Here is a 21,388-nt window from a genome sequence, read left to right on the forward strand (position 1 = left end):
TTGAGGGTATGGGGCAAGATGGCGGCTTAGGAGGACGCTGGGCTCACCGCACGTCCTGCTGATCACTTAGATTCCATCTACACCTGCCTAAATAACCCAGAAAACCGCCAGAGGATTAGCAGAACGGAGTCGCCGGAGCCAAACGCAGACGAGAGGCCCACGGAAGAGGGTAGGAAGGGCGGCGAGGCGGTGCGCGCTCCACGGACTGGCGGGAGGGAGCCGGGGCGGAGGGGCGGCTCGCCGGCCAAGCACAGCCACCGAATCTGGCTTGCAAAAGCGGAGGGGCCTGACGGACTGTGTTCCCACAACAAGCGCGACTTAGCGTCTGGGAGGTCATAAGTTAACAGCTCTGCTCGGAAAGCGGGAAGGCTGGAGGACAAAGGGAGGGAGAGCTGCTGAGCCCCCTGACAACAGAGCTCAGTTTGGTGGGGAACAAAGGCGCTCGCCAGCGCCATCTCCCCCGCCCATCCCCCAGCCGAAATCCCAAAGGGAACTGGTTCCTGCCAGGGAACTTGCTCGATCCGCGCAAACACCCAACTCTGCGCTTCGGCGGAGCCAAACCTCCGGCAGCGGATCTGACTCCCTCCCGCTGCCACAGGGTCCCTCCTGAAGTGGATCACCTAAGGAGAAGCGATCTAAGCCTGCCCCTCCTGCCCCCGAGCACCTTGCCTACCCACCCCAGCTAATACGCCAGATCCCCAGCATCACAAGCCTGGCACGGTGCAAGTAGCCCAGACGAGCCACACCACCCCACAGTGAATCCCGCCCCTAGGAGAGGGGAAGAGAAGGCACACACCAGTCTGACTGTGGCCCCAGCGGTGGGCTGGGGGCAGACATCAGGTCTGACTGCGGCCCCGCCCACCAACTCCAGTTATACACCACAGCACAGGGGAAGTGCCCTGCAGGTCCTCACCACGCCAGGGACTATCCAAAATGACCAAGCGGAAGAATTCCCCTCAGAAGAATCTCCAGGAAATAACAACAGCTAATGAGCTGATCAAAAAGGACTTAAATAACATAACAGAAAGTGAATTTAGAATAATAGTCATAAAATTAATCGCTGGGCTTGAAAACAGTATACAGGACAGCAGAGAATCTCTTGCTACAGAGATCAAGGGACTAAGGAACAGTCACGAGGAGCTGAAAAACGCTTTAAACGAAATGCATAACAAAATGGAAACCACCACAGCTCGGCTTGAAGAGGCAGAGGAGAGAATAGGTGAACTAGAAGATAAAGTTATGGAAAAAGAGGAAGCTGAGAAAAAGAGAGATAAAAAAATCCAGGAGTATGAGGGGAAAATTAGAGAATTAAGTGATACACTAAAAAGAAATAATATACGCATAATTGGTATCCCAGAGGAGGAAGAGAGAGGGAAAGGTGCTGAAGGGGTACTTGAAGAAATCATAGCTGAGAACTTCCCTGAACTGGGGAAGGAAAAAGGCATTGAAATCCAAGAGGCACAGAGAACTCCCTTCAGACGTAACTTGAATCGATCTTCTGCACGACATATCATAGTGAAACTGGCAAAATACAAGGATAAAGAGAAAATTCTGAAAGCAGCAAGGGGTAAACGTGCCCTCACATATAAAGGGAGACCTATAAGACTCGTGACTGATCTCTCTTTTGAAACTTGGCAGGCCAGAAAGAATTGGCACGAGATTTTCAGGGTGCTAGACAGAAAAAATATGCAGCCGAGAATCCTTTATCCAGCAAGTCTGTCATTTAGAATAGAAGGAGAGATAAAGGTCTTCCCAAACAAACAAAAACTGAAGGAATTTGTCACCACTAAACCAGCCCTACAAGAGATCCTAAGGGGGACCCTGTGAGACAAAGTCCCAGAGACATCACTATAAGCATAAAACATACAGACATCACAATGACTCTAAACCCGTATCTTTCTATAATAACACTGAATGTAAATGGATTAAATGCACCAACCAAAAGACATAGGGTATCAGAATGGATAAAAAAACAAGACCCATCTATTTGCTGTCTACAAGAGACTCATTTTAGACCTGAGGACACCTTTAGATTGAGAGTGAGGGGATGGAGAACTATTTATCATGCGACTGGAAGCCAAAAGAAAGCTGGAGTAGCCATACTTATATCAGACAAACTAGACTTTAAATTAAAGGCTGTAACAAGAGATGAAGAAGGACATTATATAATAGTTACAGGGTCTATCCATCAGGAAGAGCTAACAATTATAAATGTCTATGCACCGAATACCGGAGCCCCCAAATATATAAAACAATTACTCATAAACATAAGCAACCTTATCGATAAGAATGTGGTAATTGCAGGGGACTTTAATACACCACTTACAGAAATGGATAGATCATCTAGACACACGGTCAATAAAGAAACAAGGGCCCTGAATGAGACATTGGATCAGATGGACTTGACAGATATATTTAGAACTCTGCATCCCAAAGCAACAGAATATACTTTCTTCTCGAGTGCACATGGAACATTCTCCAATAGATCATATACTGGGTCACAAAACAGCCCTTCATAAGTTTACAAGAATTGAAATTATACCATGCTTACTTTCAGACCACAATGCTATGAAGCTTGAAATCAACCACAGAAAAAAGTCTGGAAAACCTCCAAAAGCATGGAGGTTAAAGAACACCCTACTAACGAATGAGTGGGTCAACCAGGCAATTAGAGAAGAAATTAAAAAATATATGGAAACAAACGAAAATGAAAATACAACAATCCAAACGCTTTGGGACGCAGCAAAGGCAGTCCTGAGAGGAAAATACATTGCAATCCAGGCCTATCTCAAGAAACAAGAAAAATCCCAAATACAAAATCTAACAGCACACCTAAAGGAACTAGAAGCAGAACAGCAAAGGCAGCCTAAGCCCAGCAGAAGAAGAGAAATAATAAAGATCAGGGCAGAAATAAACAATATAGAAACTAAAAAAACTGTAGAGCAGATCAACGAAACCAAGAGTTGGTTTTTTGAAAAAATAAACAAAATTGACAAACCTCTAGCCAGGCTTCTCAAAAAGAAAAGGGAGATGACCCAAATAGATAAAATCATGAATGAAAATGGAATTATTACAACCAATCCCTCAGAGATACAAACAATTATCAGGGAATACTATGAAAAATTATATGCCAACAAACTGGACAACCTGGAAGAAATGGACAAATTCCTGAACAACCACACTCTTCCAAAACTCAATCAGGAGGAAATAGAAAGCTTGAACAGACCCATAACCAGCGAAGAAATTGAATCGGTTATCAAAAATCTCCCAACAAATAAGAGTCCAGGACCAGATGGCTTCCCAGGGGAGTTCTACCAGACGTTTAAAGCAGAGATAATACCTATCCTTCTCAAGCTATTCCAAGAAATAGAAAGGGAAGGAAAACTTCCAGACTCATTCTATGAAGCCAGTATCACTTTGATTCCTAAACCAGACAGAGACCCAGTAAAAAAAGAGAACTACAGGCCAATATCCCTGATGAATATGGATGCAAAAATTCTCAATAAGGTACTAGCAAATCGAATTCAACGGCATATAAAAAGAATTATTCACCATGATCAAGTGGGATTCATTCCTGGGATGCAGGGCTGGTTCAACATTCGCAAATCAATCAACGTGATACATCACATTAACAAAAAAAAAGAGAAGAACCATATGATCCTGTCAATCGATGCAGAAAAGGCCTTCGACAAAATCCAGCACCCTTTCTTAATAAAAACCCTTGAGAAAGTCGGGATAGAAGGAACATACTTAAAGATCATAAAAGCCATTTATGAAAAGCCCACAGCTAACATCATCCTCAACGGGGAAAAACTGAGAGCTTTTTCCCTGAGATCAGGAACACGACAAGGATGCCCACTCTCACCGCTGCTGTTTAACATAGTGCTGGAAGTTCTAGCATCAGCAATCAGACAACAAAAGGAAATCAAAGGCATCAAAATTGGCAAAGATGAAGTCAAGCTTTCGCTTTTTGCAGATGACATGATATTATACATGGAAAATCCGATAGACTCCACCAAAAGTCTGCTAGAACTGATACAGGAATTCAGCAAAGTTGCAGGATACAAAATCAATGTACAGAAATCAGTTGCATTCTTATACACTAACAATGAAGCAACAGAAAGACAAATAAAGAAACTGATCCCATTCACAATTGCACCAAGAAGCATAAAATACCTAGGAATAAATCTAACCAAAGATGTAAAGGATCTGTATGCTGAAAATTATAGAAAGCTTATGAAGGAAATTGAAGAAGATTTAAAGAAATGGAAAGACATTCCCTGCTCATGGATTGGAAAAATAAATATTGTCAAAATGTCAATACTACCCAAAGCTATCTACACATTCAATGCAATCCCAATCAAAATTGCACCAGCATTCTTCTCAAAACTAGAACAAGCAATCCTAAAATTCATATGGAACCACAAAAGGCCCCGAATAGCCAAAGGAATTTTGAAGAAGAAGACCAAAGCAGGAGGCATCACAATCCCAGACTTTAGCCTCTACTACAAAGCTGTCATCATCAAGACAGCATGGTATTGGCACCAAAACAGACACATAGACCAATGGAATAGAATAGAAACCCCAGAACTAGACCCACAAACGTATGGCCAACTCATCTTTGACAAAGCAGGAAAGAACATCCAATGGAAAAAAGACAGCCTCTTTAACAAATGGTGCTGGGAGAACTGGACAGCAACATGCAGAAGGTTGAAACTAGACCACTTTCTCACACCATTCACAAAAATAAACTCAAAATGGATAAAGGACCTAAATGTGAGACAGGAAACCATCAAAACCTTAGAGGAGAAAGCAGGAAAAGACCTCTCTGACCTCAGCCGTAGCAATCTCTTACTCGACACATCCCCAAAGGCAAGGGAATTAAAAGCAAAAGTGAATTACTGGGACCTTATGAAGATAAAAAGCTTCTGCACAGCCAAGGAAACAACCAACAAAACTAAAAGGCAACCAACGGAATGGGAAAAGATATTCGCAAATGACATATCGGACAAAGGGCTAGTATCCAAAATCTATAAAGAGCTCACCAAACTCCACACCCGAAAAACAAATAACCCAGTGAAGAAATGGGCAGAAAACATGAATACACACTTCTCTAAAGAAGACATCCGGATGGCCAACAGGCACATGAAAAGATGTTCAGCGTCGCTCCTTATCAGGGAAATACAAATCAAAACCACACTCAGGTATCACCTCACACCAGTCAGAGTGGCCAAAATGAGCAAATCAGGAGACTATAGATGCTGGAGAGGATGTGGAGAAACGGGAACCCTCTTGCACTGTTGGTGGGAATGCAAATTGGTGCAGCCGCTCTGGAAAGCAGTGTGGAGGTTCCTCAGAAAATTAAAAATAGACCTACCCTATGACCCAGCAATAGCACTGCTAGGAATTTATCCAAGGGATACAGGAGCACTGATGCATAGGGCCACTTGTACCCCAATGTTCATAGCAGCACTCTCAACAATAGCCAAATTATGGAAAGAGCCTAAATGTCCATCAACTGATGAATGGATAAAGAAATTGTGGTTTATATACACAATGGAATATTACGTGGCAATGAGAAAAAATGAAATATGGCCTTTCGTAGCAACGTGGATGGAACTGGAGAGTGTGATGCTAAGTGAAATAAGTCATACAGAGAAAGACAGATACCATATGGTTTCACTCTTATGTGGATCCTGAGAAACTTCACAGGAACCCATGGGGGAGGGGAAGGAAAAAAAAAAAAAAAAGAGTTTAGAATGGGAGAGAGCCAAAGCATAAGAGACTTAAAAACTGAGAACAAACTGAGGGTTGATGGGGGGTGGGAGGGAGGAGAGGGTGGGTGATGGGTATTGAGGAGGGCACCTTTTGGGATGAGCACTGGGTGTTGTATGGAAACCAATTTGTCAATAAATTTCATAAAAAAAAAAAAAAAAAAAGCCTACTTTTAAATTACTAGAGGCGACTGATTTGTTAAAACTAGGTGGCCAAATACACTGCCAACCATTACCACACAGGGCTCCCTGCTGTTCTAGCTGGGGAAAGGTGAATAGAGGCAAAGCTTCTAGGGGATGGGGGTGCTAGGGACGGTAATAAACATAATCAAACCTAAAGGGTAATCTGCTTGTGTGCAGTTTATTTTATGGAGTTAGAAAGTGGTAGGAAAGATTCTAACAGTAATTTCAAATATCCTAGGAACAATTCAGAAAAAAAAAATCTCTTGGAAAATTTTAACCTCAGCATGCTTTGCATAACTTCTCATATAGCCTAGTTTGTATTATATTTTTGACCTTTAATGTAATCCAGGTTTTAAGAAAGCAAAAAACTGGCGCTGGGTAGGGGTTTCTCCCTTTAGAACAGTCCACATAGAAGTGATATAAAGTCCAGGACATGTATCTTCTCCTAGCGTGGCATTTGCCTGGCTACATTCAACCAAAGCTATTTCAGCTACATTAATATGCATGACAACAGTAATGCTGCTTGTAAAATTGGGAAGAACCCGGCTGTCTGCCTCCAGTCTGGCTCTCTGTAGTTCTTTTGTTCTAGAAGGCAGCGAGTCAGTTTGCACCTGGGTCTGTTCCTCGAATTTGGCTGTTTGGGTTCCTGTTCATCAGCTGGGGTGACATCATTTTCCCAGGAATTGCCAAATAATTCAACCCACACTATGGGCAAAACTGTGACAAGCTTCGAACACTCTTTTCAAGCCCAAATTAAATGCAGGCAAATTCCACCCACACAGCCCCCTTTTTTTTTTTTTCTAAAGATCAGTAAAGCACCAACCATTTTATGTGACTTTGCAAGTGTCATTTAAAAATTTACATTTAAATGACTTCAAACCTGCTCCTTAAAATAGGACTATAAAAAGAAATCACCTGAGTATGGTTTCTCAGTTGAAGTACTACATTATCCTTTATACTAATACAGGAACAGCAGAAGACTGATGCAAAAAAAACACTTTGAAGGGGCTAATGATGCAGCCTTGCATTTCTCACCTATTCTTGGGCAAGTATCGATTTAAACGCCAATACAGTGTTTTCACTCAGTCCAAAGAGACATTTTTCTCTAAGATCTCCAGTCTTTTCCTTTGTGTTTTATGTTTCGAAGCTACTTAGTTTTTCAGAAACAAGCAGGGTATACACATCACTCACTGCTTTCACCTCGCTTGTATCATTCACTCACGGGGTGCTTACGGGGTACATACTACCAGGCGAGTACTGTGCTCAGTGCCCCACTGGGCAAACACCTGCCTGCTCTCAGGAGCTTAGGAAGGCAGGCGCATTGGCCCTGTAGTGAAGGTCCATGGGTGTTCAGGGCTCCCGTGACGGTTCAGTCTAGTTCAGGGATGAAGTATTAGGTCACAGTGGCCACAGGACTAAAACCTTATTTTCTAATCCTGGTTTCATCAGGAAGAAAGCTCCCCTTCCAGTTAAATCCAAAGTCCTTACAACAGCCGATAAAAAAGCTTTTGTCCCTCTGATCTTACCTCCACCCAGCTGCCTCCTTTGCAGTCACAGTAAGGCTGGCTCCCACAACGGGGCCTCGGCCAGCCAAACCTCCCCCATCTACACAGCTCCCTCTTCCCTTCCAGGTCTTCCCTCCAGGGTGACTTAGCGGGCACCCTCCCCACCCCCGGAACCCCACCTCCCCTAGAGCATCTCCTCCCCATACCTCCCCACCAACCCCACACTCTGAAAGCACCTCCTGCCACAGCACACAGCCCCCCACTCTGTGAGCATCTCCCCATCCACCACACTCCCCACACCCCCCATTCGTGGGCACCTACCACCATACTACGCTCCCCCGCTGGAGAGCACCTCCCTCCCCACCACTGTCCCCGCTCTGCTTTTGCTTGGCAATATTCATTATCTGACATACTGCATACTTTACTTCTTTATCTTTTTCTTTCTCCTCTTAAAATACAACCTCAATAAGAGCAGGAGGTTTTGTGTTTTTTGTTTTTTTGTTTTTTGTTTTTTTAATCTCTATTGTTCTTTGCCTCTGGCACCTAGCACATTACCTGGCATATATTAGATGCTCAATCTGTTGAGTAAATAAATTCTTAATTTCTATTTTTCCAACTTCTATATCTATCCCTTATTTGGTTCTGAACTTGGAGAGGGAAGAATATTTATTTCCTTTTCAAAACTGCAACAGTAATCATTAACACTTTAATATGTTTATTCTGAGCATGTAACACTACAATAAAATATAAATGAAAATTTGGTCATTTATCTCTATTTGTAGCCTCTGTGTCATTAAAATTTTCTCAGAAAAAACCTTTGGGCTAAGTTTATGAAATAAGTAACTAAAACGTACATTAAACTTATCCCATTAATTTTTTATTCAACAGAGTTAATTTTTTGTATCACAGATATACAAAAATGGACACAATAAAGGTCAACCATTTATTATATAATGAATTAAAGAATCAACTATCTAGAACAGAAACAAAACAATGGTTCAGAAGAAGAAAAAAAGACAAGTTGAAAAAATATATATATACCTGCCGTCAAGATGGCTGCAGTTTTCACACCTTTATCTTCATTTTGTAGGTCCCGAAGGAATGAGCCAACTGTTGATAACATTGGTTTGACCACAAATTGACAACGCTCTTTTCTGGATGGCAAAGTAAGGGTTATCAAGGGAAGGCCATGTCTATAATTAATGGTTATTTCTGTTAAGGAAAAAAAAGTAGGAATACAGGAATAGGTAAAATTTAGTTTTTAAAAAACAACTTTAGAATACAAGATTCTATAGGAACGCTTAAATATGGAATTCATAACCCTCTGAATTCCTGTAATAAGGTACTATAGGGCCTTCATTATACTCCAATTTACATATTCTCTAGCATTCTATAACATTTTATTATAATTATCTGCTTAAAGTCTTGCCAGGTGAAGAGTTAAGTTCTTCAAGGCAGAAACTGTTTCTAATTCATCTATAAATCCTATGATCGATGGGGTGGGAGTTTGCCAAAAGACATCAGAGACATTATGGCAGCAGAGAGGGAGGAACTGAACTAAGGGTGGGGCGGGGAGAACATGGAGGGGCATAAGAAAGTCCTTTTTGTTCAAAACCCATACTTCTCCTTTTATTTGGAAAAATGGAAACACCTTAGCGTAGGAATCAAAAAAGTGATAAGAAAGCTTACCATCAGGGGGCACCACTGTACTATAAAGATGTGATTGACTGTATTTTAGATTTCCACACAGCTTCACACACAAAACCTGTAAGAAAGATTATTTCTTCTTTTAGAAAAAGTGGGAAAGTTGAAATAAGTGTCTTTACCAGAAGATTTTTTTTTTTAACCTTACGGGACCAGCATGATAAAAACTTCAGCTTCCCAGATAAACCCTTGGAGAAGCTCACTACACCTTTCTGACTGCTTTCTTGTCCCATATGGTAGGCACTAGCCACTAGTGACCATTAAAATTAAAATTATCGCTAAAAATTCAGTTTCTCAGTATCTTTGCACATTTCAAGTGCTCAAGAGCTCCGTGTGCCTAGCGGCTACCATGCTAGCACCGAAACAGAACATTGCCATCATCACAGAAAGTTCTACCTGATAGAATGGCTGGTCCTAAAACATCTAAATGGCCACTTTTCTATGGAACATGTTTTAGCATTGGTGCTTGTGTTTACAATTGTACTGGACCCAAAGGAAGGCCAGATGACATCATGGTGCACTATGTGCACAAAGACACTGTGGTAGTTAGTAGAAAGAAAGGGCACTGAAAAACTGGTTCACAGGCAAAAGAACCTGTTCCAGAAGAATTAGTACCATGGTCACAACATCCAGTTTTGTTTTGTTTTGTTTTTTATTGTATCACCTTGTGAAGAGTTTACTAGCAATAAGTTTTCCAGTAACTATGCAATGAAGAATTCTTTTCCAAATTGGATTTCCAACCCTTCATTTATGCGAGTCGGCACTGTTAAATCAGGTAGTTAAAAATGTGCTCACTGCTATGAAAAATGAAACAATGAGTGACTCAAATGATGTTCCATTATGCTCAAAATCAAAACAAAGTTCTCAGTAAGTGAAACAAAACATTCAAATATATATTTCTGGTATTAGGGGTGCCTGGGTGGCTCAGCTGGTTAAGTGTCAGACTTCAGCTCAGGTCATGACCTCAGGTTCATGAGTTTGAGCCCCGTGTTGGGCTCTGCTGACAGTGAGGAGCCTGCTTCAGATTCTGTCTCCCTCTCTCTCTGCCCCTCCCCCCGCTGCATGCTCTCTCAAAAATAAACATTAAAAAAACCCAAATACATATTTCTAGTATTAAACACAACACAGGCTATTAGTTACAACAAGATATGTCATATTAAGACTTCATTTGAATTTTATTTCTAAAAATAACTACAATGAAAAAGAAAAAAAAATCTGATTATTTCTTAAAACAGATGTAGCTCTCAATGAGTAAAGATATGCAGAAGTTTTCCAAGTTTGCATAATGGATGTTATACTACTGTTTTTTTGTTTCCTACTACTTTTAGTTAAAATATAAGAAACTAAGAAAAATATATCCACTTGAAAACATATCACAATTCTCTACCAAAATACTTCTTTAAAAATATTTAACGATATAGAGGCGCCTGGGTGGCTCATTCAGTTAAGCCTCCAACTTCGGCTCGGGTCACAACCTCACAATTCATGTGTTCGAGCCCCACGTCAGGCTCTGTGCTTACAGCTCAGAGCATGGAGCCTGCTTCAGATTCTGTGTCTCCCTCTCTCTCTGCCCCTCCCCTGCTTGTGCTCTGTCTCTCAAAAATAAATGTTAAAAAAAAAAGTAATATAAATGCATTTAAGGATATGATTCTCTATGTATAAAAGTCTAATAAAAATGTAGGGCATAAAAATTAAAAGCCTTTCCCTTACCTCTGCACCATCCCACAACTTCCCCCAGAGATCATCGCTGTTAGTGGTGATAAAGACTCTCTTCTTGACTAAACTTTAGTCCAGCTCCTCTAAGCCTGATGGAGCCCCATCCTTGGGCATGTCCTCTAAGAACCCAGTTTTAGCAAGAATCCCGTCAGTTTAGCCAGAATCCTCCCCCCCTCAATATCTAATCAAATTCCTCATTCCCCACAATCCCCCAGGTATTGGCATTACCTGATCATTCTAGTCAGGCTTCAGCAAGAATCCTGGTAGGTCAGGTTAGCACAGAATTACCCTATCCTGGTAGTAACTTTCCATCCACTGCTCCTACCACCACCTCACCTTGCTCCTTGGAAATAAATTCCCGTTTTTTTCCTTGTTGTATTCAGACTTGAGCCCATCTCTCCCCCCACTGCAAAACCCCACTGCTGTGGTCTCCCTGAATAAAGTCTACCTTACCATTCTTCCCCAAGTGCCATGGATAATTTTCTAACAGTGATTTGGCATGTATCTGTCCAGACTTTTTTCTATAGATGACCACTTTTACATACTAAATTTTATGCTAGGGTCTGTATAAAGCCAGACAGTCTATGAGTCAGGTTCCTAGATGTCAGTGATAATTCCTGATCAGAAAGTACCCATTATCACTTAATGTGCTGATGAAGTTTCTGGTCTACTATGGAGGAAATCATTTTAGAGGCAACCACTTGTCACCTAGGAAATGCTGAAAGGCAGAGCAGCCAGAGAAAAATACCAAGGCTTTCTCAAGCATGTGTATGCCTCTAAGAATCACCTGAATAGGGGAGCCTGGGTGGCTCAGTGGGTTAAGAATCCAACTCTTTATTTCAGCTCAGGTCACGATTTCACGGCTTGTGAGACTGAGCCCTGCGTCTGGCTCTGTGCTGACAGTGTGGAGCCTGCTTGGGATTCTCCCTCTCCCTCTCTCTGCCCCTCCCCTGCCCATGTGCTCACTTGCTCTCAAAATAAATAAACATTAAAAATTTTTAAAAAGAGCAGGTGCCTGGGTGGCTCAGTTGGTTAAGCATCCGACTTCGGCTGCTTGACCATGATCTCTCAGTTCGTGAGTTTGAGACCCGCATCGGGCTCTGTGCTGACAGCTCAGAGCCTGGAGCCTGCTTCGGGTTCTGTGTCTCCCTCTCTCTCTGCCCCTCTCCCACTCGCACTCTGTCTCTCTCTTTTTCAGAAAGAAACAAACATTTTTAAATTTTTAATAAAAAAGAAAGTGTTGGCGGGAAAAATGAAAGTGAAAAAAGGAAAGAAGGAGTAAAGGAAAAAATAAGGAAGAGAGTTAAAAAAAATTTTTTTTTTAAAGAATCACCTGAATATTCCAATACCATCTGTTGTTAAGAAGATAGGGCTTGCTAAAAACACAGATTCCTGGACTTCACCCTGGGATTCCTGATCTAGTAGGTCTGAAGTAAGGGTGTGAAGATTACGCTCTGAGTCTGAGTAGCTGAGCTCTAGGGGACCCTCCATGGCTTTCAGGGAACTATGTGAAATTTCTGCACAAAATCATTTTGAATACCAAGTGTTTAGTGCTGGGTCAAGGGTTACTGCCTTCAAAGGACACTCAGTATCATGACAAAAGAGGACTCGGGCTTCTCTTCAGTATGTGTTTTTCCTAAATATAATTCTAATCACTTTGCAACCTGCTGAAAACTCCTTAGACTTCAACAGCCTATGTAAAGTAGAAAGAACAGTGGCCCTGGATGTGCAAAACCTGGGATCCTAAAGTCAATTCAGCCACTTAACAGCTGGGAGATCACAGAAGTCACAGGGCTAACTCTGCTTTGGTTTTCTCAAGGGTTAGGTGGGAATTCTCTACCTTGTAGAGCTGGTATAAAGATTAAGGGAAACAAAGTATAAGGTACAGTTTATGAGTTCAGCAAGGGCAGCGTGGACCAACCCACCTCCACAGCTTTATCACGTACTGTTCTCTTACAGCACGAACTTAGGCCGCAGTGAAACAAGCCAAGAGTCGTGGACTTATCATTAAAGTGCCTTCTTTATCCACTTCTGCCTAGCAAATCCTGTCATTCCCTCAAGGTCCAGCTCAAAAGCCGTTTCTTCTTTAAATCTTCCTGCAAGGTGATGGTCTCCTGGACAGAACACAGGCTTTGCAGTTAGAACAAGCTGGAATCCAAGCTTCAAGATATACTAGCTCCCCTGATCTTTGACAGGCACAGGGTGCTGGAAGACATGGGTTATGAGAAAGAGGAGACAGCTCTAGTTTGAAGAGGACAAAAGGGAATCATTAATATGGGAGAGGTTGTTTGAGCCTTCAAGTAAATGGGCACAGGCGTTAACAGAAAGAAGATATATAATGAGCATGTGTTGGGGTCAATTAACAAGATTAGACTTTTTCTGGAGCTCTGCCATATTTTAGATTATCTTTATTACTGTTAATAAAATCAAGATGCAGTTTCCATTCAAGATGGTGGTATAAATTCACACTTAAGGGACCCCTCTGTTCAAAACCATCATACGTATCTCCTTGTACCAAAAACAAGACAGAAACACAATGTGACAAGCGAGGCCCAAGTGGATAGTCAGCTAGATTCTGGGTCCTATGGAAGAAAGTGTTTCAACAGAAAAATGTACATTGTCTACAGCACACTTTTTCAAGTTAAGACACTCTGGCCCTTGTACCGGTTTGGAGCCATTCCACAACTATCTGTAAACCACAGGTAATTTAACGGATAAGTATATAAATTTCGTCCCATCTGGTAGTGATCCAATTGACTACTCACACACACCCCCAACCAGTTTTATCTCTAAATGCAATTCATTTTAAAATTATTTTTTCCATCTAATTTTGTGCACTTTTCATTCTTCCTTTTGGCTGAATATAACATCTGCCTGGTTCCTTTACTTCATAAGAGTTAAGTAAATTCTTTAATATGTGTTCATTTTTATAACTCTGTGACAGTCATATTTTTACCTTTTTTTCTGAAAATTATAAGAAGTACCTGAGAGTTTGACTCTTTTAGGGTAGAAGGAACTAAAAGCAACCCATGGCATGCCTTCCAGTGATATTTATTTACTTATTTATTTCTTTGATAGTGAGAGGGAGCAGGGGAGGGGCAGAGGGGGAGGGGGAGAATATTAAGCAGGCTCCATGCAAAGCATGGAACCCGATGTGGGGTCTTGATCTTATGACCCTGAAATCATGACCTGAGCTGAAATCAAGAGTTGGACACTTAACTGACTGAGCCACCCAGGTGCCCTAAGCCTTCGAATAATTTAATGACTTGATCTGTGGAATCTCCAATAACGCTGCAACATTCCAGGACAGGGATGTTAAGATGGCAATTTAAGAGCCGATTCTGGGCTCTGGCCATAGGATCCCAATTTTAAGCAATGTAAAATTACTAGCCAGAAGGTGTGAGTACAGAATGAAAAATAAACTCCTATATAATCCAAAATTCTAATTTATGAGAAATTAAATGCTAAGAAAGAACCAACAAATTTACTTTGAAGATTAATTCCATTTATGGAAAATAAAAATGAGAGTCATCCAAAACAGACTTTAATGTAAATTATATTTAGGGTCTTCAAAGAGATAAAAGGGAGAATTAGCTTCCAGAAAAATCAACAAAAAAATTATCATACTAAACTAATAGAAATAAAACAAGAAACTCTGATCAACTAATTAGAATTTCTGGAAACAGAAAAATAACTCTACCTATGTGTCACAAAGCCAGATTAATGGACTAGAAAAATATTAGACTGGATAAAATCAATAGAAAACTAATGAGCTAGGCAATATTTCACCAGGCACAGCACAGAAGGATACAGAAACTTTAAAAAGGAATTAATTTTCACACATTACTGGCAAGAATGTAAAATGGCACAACCATTCTGGAAAACTTCTGGCAGTTTTTTTGGGTGACCCAACAATTCCACCAGTAGCTGTTTACCCTAGAGAAATGACAACCTGTACAAATGCTATTCCCTTTCCTCCCACTAGAGGGCATGCTCCCTGGGCACAGACAGGGAGGTGGTCCAGTTTATGGCTGTATGTAACCCCAGCACCTGACACACAATCTAGGGGCTCAATAAGTACGTTAAATAAACATATGAATATCTCTAAGGTGCTAAGGGAAAATAACCATCAACCCAGAACACTATCCTCAGGAATATTTACTTAGGTTTGAAAGAAATGAAGAGCTTTCAGATATACAGAGATGACAGTTTCTCTCCTATACATCTTTATTAAAGAACTTCTTCAGGAAGAATGGAACTAAACCCAGATGGAAGCAGAATGCAAGAGAACACCATTAATGGGCTGAATTGTGTCATGTCTTCCCTCAAACCCACAAATTCACGTTGAAGTCCTAATGTCCAGGACCTAAGAATATAAATGTATTTTAAAGAGGTACTAAAGTCAAAATGAGGACATGAGTGTGGGCCCTAATCCAGTATAACTGGTGTCCTTATAAGAGGAGATTCAGACACAGACATGTGCACACACAGAGGAAAGACCCTGTGAGGACACCATGAGAAAATGGCCATTTACAATCCAAGGAGAGTGGCCTCAGAAGAAACCAAACTTGCCAACACCTTTCCTTCAGACTTTTGGCTTCCAGAACTGTAAGAAAACAAAGCTGTTGTTTAAGTCACCCAATCTGTTATGGAAGCCCTAGGAAATTGATACAAACACCAAAGCTATAAAATATGGTAGTAAATAAACAACTCATTTTAAGAAATTTTAAACCATCTTTTGATGTTAAAATGAGTGGAAAACTAAACAAGGTTGGGTGTGTTACAATGAATGGATTCTTAGAACATGTGAAGATCCTTGTCCAATTCAGGAGGAGGGCAAAGACAATGAAAACGTAAGACTTTGTTTAAAAAGTTATAATTACATGTGTACGTTAAACACTTAAAGGAAACCACTCAATCTACAGTTTCTAATGTGGTAGGGGAAAAAAAACCAACATTTTTCAAGGAAAGTAGAAAAAAAGCAGTAAAAAGCCCTTTAAAAACTAGAAAATTAAAAAAAAAAGACAAAAAGAAATGTAAAAAAAGAAAATTGTGGCAACTTGAGAAATAGAAGACAAGCATCTACAATCCCACCACCCCCTGGCTTTTTATTCCAGCCTTTCTACAGATACAGACACTCATGTAATCGTAGTCCAGAGAGAGCTGATCATTAATGTTTTATAAGCATTCACCTACCTCAAAAATTTTTCATAAACAAAATTTTAAATGCTCTATAACCACTTATCCTATGGGTGTGCCAAATTTTACTATTTACCTACTGTTGGACAGTTCCATTTTATACACTATTTCTATAGATTTTTCCTCATCAGAAAGGAACGCATGCTCATTTTAGAAAATCTACACATCACAGATGCACAAAAAGAAAAGTCACCAAAAAACCCATCATCTAAAATTACCACAGTTAATACCAATGTATGCCTTCCAATTTATTATCTATGTATCGTATTCAATTTTCCACCATTGCGGCTAAACTGATTCTAAACATCTTTGCACATAAATCTTTGTTTGCATTTTTTTCTTTAGAGTGCAGTATGATTAGATCATGAGGCAGTAATAGTTTTGGAATCCTGATAATGTATTATCAATTTTCTTTTTGGAAATATTTTCTTTGCTTCATGTTGTTTTACTCAGTACCAAATTAATAGTAGTCTGAACCCCAAACAAGCAAATCTTCCTAAGGTTCAGAATCAAACAATAACAGACACATCACATCGGGTGTCCCGGGAGCAACGAGATTCCTGTTGGAGGCTCACCAGATGTCCTCATTGGGACAGCCCACTGGTATCTCAAGCTCAGTATCTCCTAAACTGAGCTTCCTTGTTCCTCCATAGCGCTGCTCCTCTCCTCTACTCCTTGATGAACTCACACCACTACTGACTGGCTATTAGAACTAGAGGACTGAGGGCTATCCTAAACAACAATAGTCCATAAAATCAGCTGGTAGACCAGCAGTTACAGCTGAACTGCCACTAAGGTCTACTGGCTCTAGTTCACACGGAGTTGCCAAAGCCATCCTCTCCCCCGGTCTCTACCTCCACTGCCCTCATTCATGTCCATGTCATCTCATCCAGGTCTCTGCAGCAGCTTTCTAAATTTTTTTTTCAACGTTTATTTATTTTTGGGACAGAGAGAGACAGAGCATGAACAGGGGAGGGGCAGAGAGAGAGGGAGACACAGAATCGGAAACAGGCTCCAGGCTCTGAGCCATCAGCCCAGAGCCTGACGCGGGGCTCGAACTCACGGAGCGCGAGATCGTGACCTGGCTGAAGTCGGACGCTTAACCGACTGCGCCACCCAGGCGCCCCTGCAGCAGCTTTCTAACTGGCCCTCCCACCAATCCATTCCACATTAAGACCTATTCCAATCTTCTGAAGTCATATAAAGTCAAACTATTTCTAGATTTAAGAACCTCTATTTTTCTGTTACAAAGAGAAACTGTTCCCAAGAAAACTTTCCATGAGCTGACTGTTGTCCGGTTCTCCAGTCTCACCTTACCATCACCAGCACCGCCCGCTTCCCAACCCTCGATTCCAGACGCGCGCAAGTACTGCCGTTTCCTGACTACTGCACACTGTGGCATGCTTCCTTGCCTTTGCCCTTTTTACCATCCCTGCCTGGAAAGCCCTGCCCAGTGTACCTACCTTCCACGGCCAACTCATACTCTAAACTCCCTCATCTTCCTGCCGTAAAAACTACAGAACTCTAGTTTTACTATCACTTCCTTCCCTTCTCTTGCAATCAAGTGACCTTCCTCCCCACAGGCCAAGCCCTCCTCAGATGCTCTCCATCTTCTACATCTCAGACTTTCTCAAAATCTTAACTCCCTCTACCACTCTCACACTACAGATGTAGTAGGTAAATATGCTCTGCTCTCTCTCCTCTTTAAAAAGTTCCAGACCCTCCACTAACCACACAGACCCCCGGTTGCTGCCCCATTCACATGCTCTCTTCAGCCAAACCTTTCCAGCTTGTCTACACCACCTCATCCTCAACTCCCATTCACTCTTTAACATACTACCAGCAGGCTTCTATCTCTAGTCCCTCAACTCTCTAGGCAGACCTCTCCCCAGGTTCAGCCTAGGACATCCAAATGTTGGACTAACATTTTCCCTTACATCACCACATACATCTGAAACTAGATTTATCCAGAACAAAACTTGATTTCCCCCTGAAATCTCTTCCTCTGGGTTCACCCTCTCCCTGCAGTAACTGACCCACCATCTTGCTAGCTGCTCAAGTCAAACCCAGGAATCATTCTTTTTTTTTTTTTTAATTTTTTTTTTCAACATTTATTTTTGGGACAGAGAGAGACAGATCATGAACGGGGGAGGGGCAGAGAGAGAGGGAGACACAGAATCAGAAACAGGCTCCAGGCTCCGAGCCATCAGCCCAGAGCCTGACGCGGGGCTCGAACTCCCGGACCGCGAGATCGTGACCTGGCTGAAGTCGGACGCTTAACCGACTGCGCCACCCAGGCGCCCCCAGGAATCATTCTTGATGCCATGAATTCCATCAACCGAACCCTTCAACCTGCATAGTTTATCCACTTTTTTTTTTTTTTTTTTTTTTTTGCTAATGCTCTGGTCCAGGCCAAGCATGATCTACTGTAATAGTTTCCAAACTTGGTTACTTACTTCCCCCCTTTCTCTCCTCCAAGCCGCCCTCCTCAAAGCAACAAAGGTGATCTTTAAATAGAATGACCCCACTCCACTGCTTAAAATTTTTCAATGGCTGCCCTTTAGGCTTCAACAAAATAAAAGCTTATCATGGCCAATGTGATGCTATATGACTTAGACACTGCATGTCTCATCTCATCCCTCTCTTCCTTGCTTGCCTTACTCTAATCCTACTGGTTATGTCTCAATCCTAGAACACAAGCTTCTCAGATCTCAGGAATGTAGTACATGCTGTTCTCCATCTCGAATATTCTTCTCACCCTCTTTGTATAGCTCAAAGTTTTACATGCAGTCTCCTAATCTTTCCAGCAACGATATGAGAGATGTACTATTACTTCCCATCCTTTTTTCCACTCAAATGTATTTATCACTCAATTTATCGAGAAAATTAGCTTAGCACTGATATAATAGGAAGTGACTAGAGAACAGGAGTTGATACACAGGTTGATAAACAAGAGCCTGTGGGGGCTAATCCAGCATGGCCCTCCCTCCCGTTTTCAAAAACAGACTTTATATTTTAGATCAATTTTAGAACAGCAAATTGAGCAGTGTACAGAGAGTTCTCACCCTACCGGCCAGTTCCCCCAATATCAACATCCAGTACCGGAGTGGTACATTTGTTACAATCTGTGAGCCTACACTGATACATCATTTCCACCCAAAGTCCACAGTTTACATTAGGGTTCACTCTTGGCTGTATATTCTACAAGTTTTGACACGTGCTTAGTGACTTGTGCTCACCACCGCAGCATCTCACCCAATAATTTCACTGCCCTAAAAATCCCGTGTGCTCTGCCTCCCTCTCTCCCCTGCAACCTCTGGCAACCACTGATCCTTCTACTGCCTCCACAGTTTCACCTTTTCCAGAACGTGGTCGTACAGTTAGAATCGTACAGTAAGTAGCCTTCAGATTGGCTTCTTTCACTTAGCATATGCACTTGAGGTGGTTCTACTTCTCATGGCTTGATAGCTTAAGTTTTTTATTGAAACGTATTTGATACACAGCATTGTATACATTACAGGTATATGACATGTTGATTTATTTATATACTGTAATATGATTGCCATATTAATAGCACCGATCACATAATTACCATTTCTTTTAGGGGGTAGGAATAATTAAGATATAGTCTCTCAGCAAGCTGGATGATTTAAAAAAAATTTTTTTTAATGTTTACTCATTTTTGAGAGACAGAAACAGAGTGTAAGCAGGGGAGGGACAGAGACAGAGAGAGACAGAGACAGAGAGAGAGAGAGAGAAAGAGAGAGAGAGAAAGAGAGAGAGAGAGAAAGAGAGAGAGAGAAAGAGAGAAAGAAATATCCAAAGCAGACTCTAGGCTCCAAGCTGTCAGCACAGAGCCCAATACAGGGCTCGAACTCACAAACTGAGATCATGACCTGAGCTGGAGTCAGACACTTACCCAGCTGAGCCACCCAGATGCCCCAAGTTTGATGATTTTAATATTATTGTCCATGTTGCTTATTTCATTTTAGTGCTGAATAATATTCCATTGTCTGGATATACCACAATTTATCCACTAACTTACCGAAGGGTATCTTGAATGCTTCTAAGATTTGGCAATTATAAATAAAGCTGCTATAAACATCCACGTGCACATCGTTTCCCATATTTTAAGAATACTTGAACACAAGGAGGTTAGGTAATCTGTCTAAAGTCTGTTAATAAATGAGCAAAACAAGCAGTTAGGAGCCCCCGTTCTTTAAACTGCCTCACTGCATGGGCAGTACCGTCACCGTGTGAGAAACAGGATGCGGAACTGCACCTGGCACAGGTTATCCTCTGCTGTGTCCACACCTGGGGGAAGTAGTGAGCTCTGTTTCCAGATGAAGTGCAAGGAAGGGGACCTTGGAAGATACAAACAGTACTTGTTAAAACCAGCTCTATGCTATTGGAACCCATGTAAAATAAAAAAGGCTTCACGGCACAAGTGACCTAATAAGAGAAAAAATATTAAGTACTTCTATCACAAATATTAAGAAACTGCATTCATACAATGATGCCAAAACCAATTTTTTAACTGTAAATAATGTACTTTTAAGCCAATATACTCTAAGATTTCAACATGTCAACGTGTTTGGTAACAGACAAGCAAATTCGTCTAATATCTTCTATATGGGTTGTAGTCCTTCATTATTTGCTCCCAAAAGTTTTTCCTTGTTGAAATGAAAAAAAGAAAGAAGAGAACCGAGGAAAGGAAGAAAGGAATGAAAATACATACACACACACACACATGAATATAATTTCAGGGATCCTGCTGAGTTCAGTTCAGACAATGAAGGAAAGACCTGCTTAAATGCCAAGTGCTCCCAAGGGATATAAACGTGGGCTTGCTGAGCTACTCAACTCAATATGTGGAAGTTATTGCTGGTTATTAGCCAAATGCTGTATGCATTACTTCTCTTTCTGTTCTGTTTCAAACATGTATAAACTACTCTTGGACAATCCAAATCAAAAAGAAAAATTTATTTTAACATTAATGATTCATGTGGTACCTGAGACTCAAGCACTAGTTAAGATAACTGCCCCATTGTGTGCTACAACATGCAATTTTTGTTAGGCAGATTTAAAATGTAATCTAGAGACAAGTCAGAGCGGTTCATAAAAAATGACATACTATGTATTAGTTTGATTTGTGCGGGGGCGGGGGGGGGGTGAGGGGAGTACAAAGAAGCAAAAAGAAATCACGAAAGCTCAAGAGCTCAGTGTGAGGTGCTAACCATGATGTACCACAGGGTCAAACTCTAACAAACCCAAGGACAAGCTTCAAAGCAAAACAATGATCTAACC

The 21,388-nt window shown here is 41.3% G+C and overlaps 1 protein-coding gene across 1 annotated transcript in view; it reads right to left on the reverse strand.

Moving 5' to 3' along the window:
- MCUB (mitochondrial calcium uniporter dominant negative subunit beta) overlaps window positions 1–21,388 on the reverse strand; it is a 111,887-nt gene that overhangs the window by 17,628 nt on the left and 72,871 nt on the right. The window contains 3 exon segments of the mRNA XM_047857594.1: window positions 8,504–8,674; window positions 9,152–9,227; window positions 20,364–20,445. Of these exon segments, the coding sequence (XP_047713550.1) occupies window positions 8,504–8,674; window positions 9,152–9,227; window positions 20,364–20,445 (329 nt within the window).

The sequence above is a fragment of the Prionailurus viverrinus genome, chromosome B1 (genome assembly GCF_022837055.1).
Source record: "Prionailurus viverrinus isolate Anna chromosome B1, UM_Priviv_1.0, whole genome shotgun sequence".
NCBI lineage: Eukaryota > Metazoa > Chordata > Mammalia > Carnivora > Felidae > Prionailurus > Prionailurus viverrinus.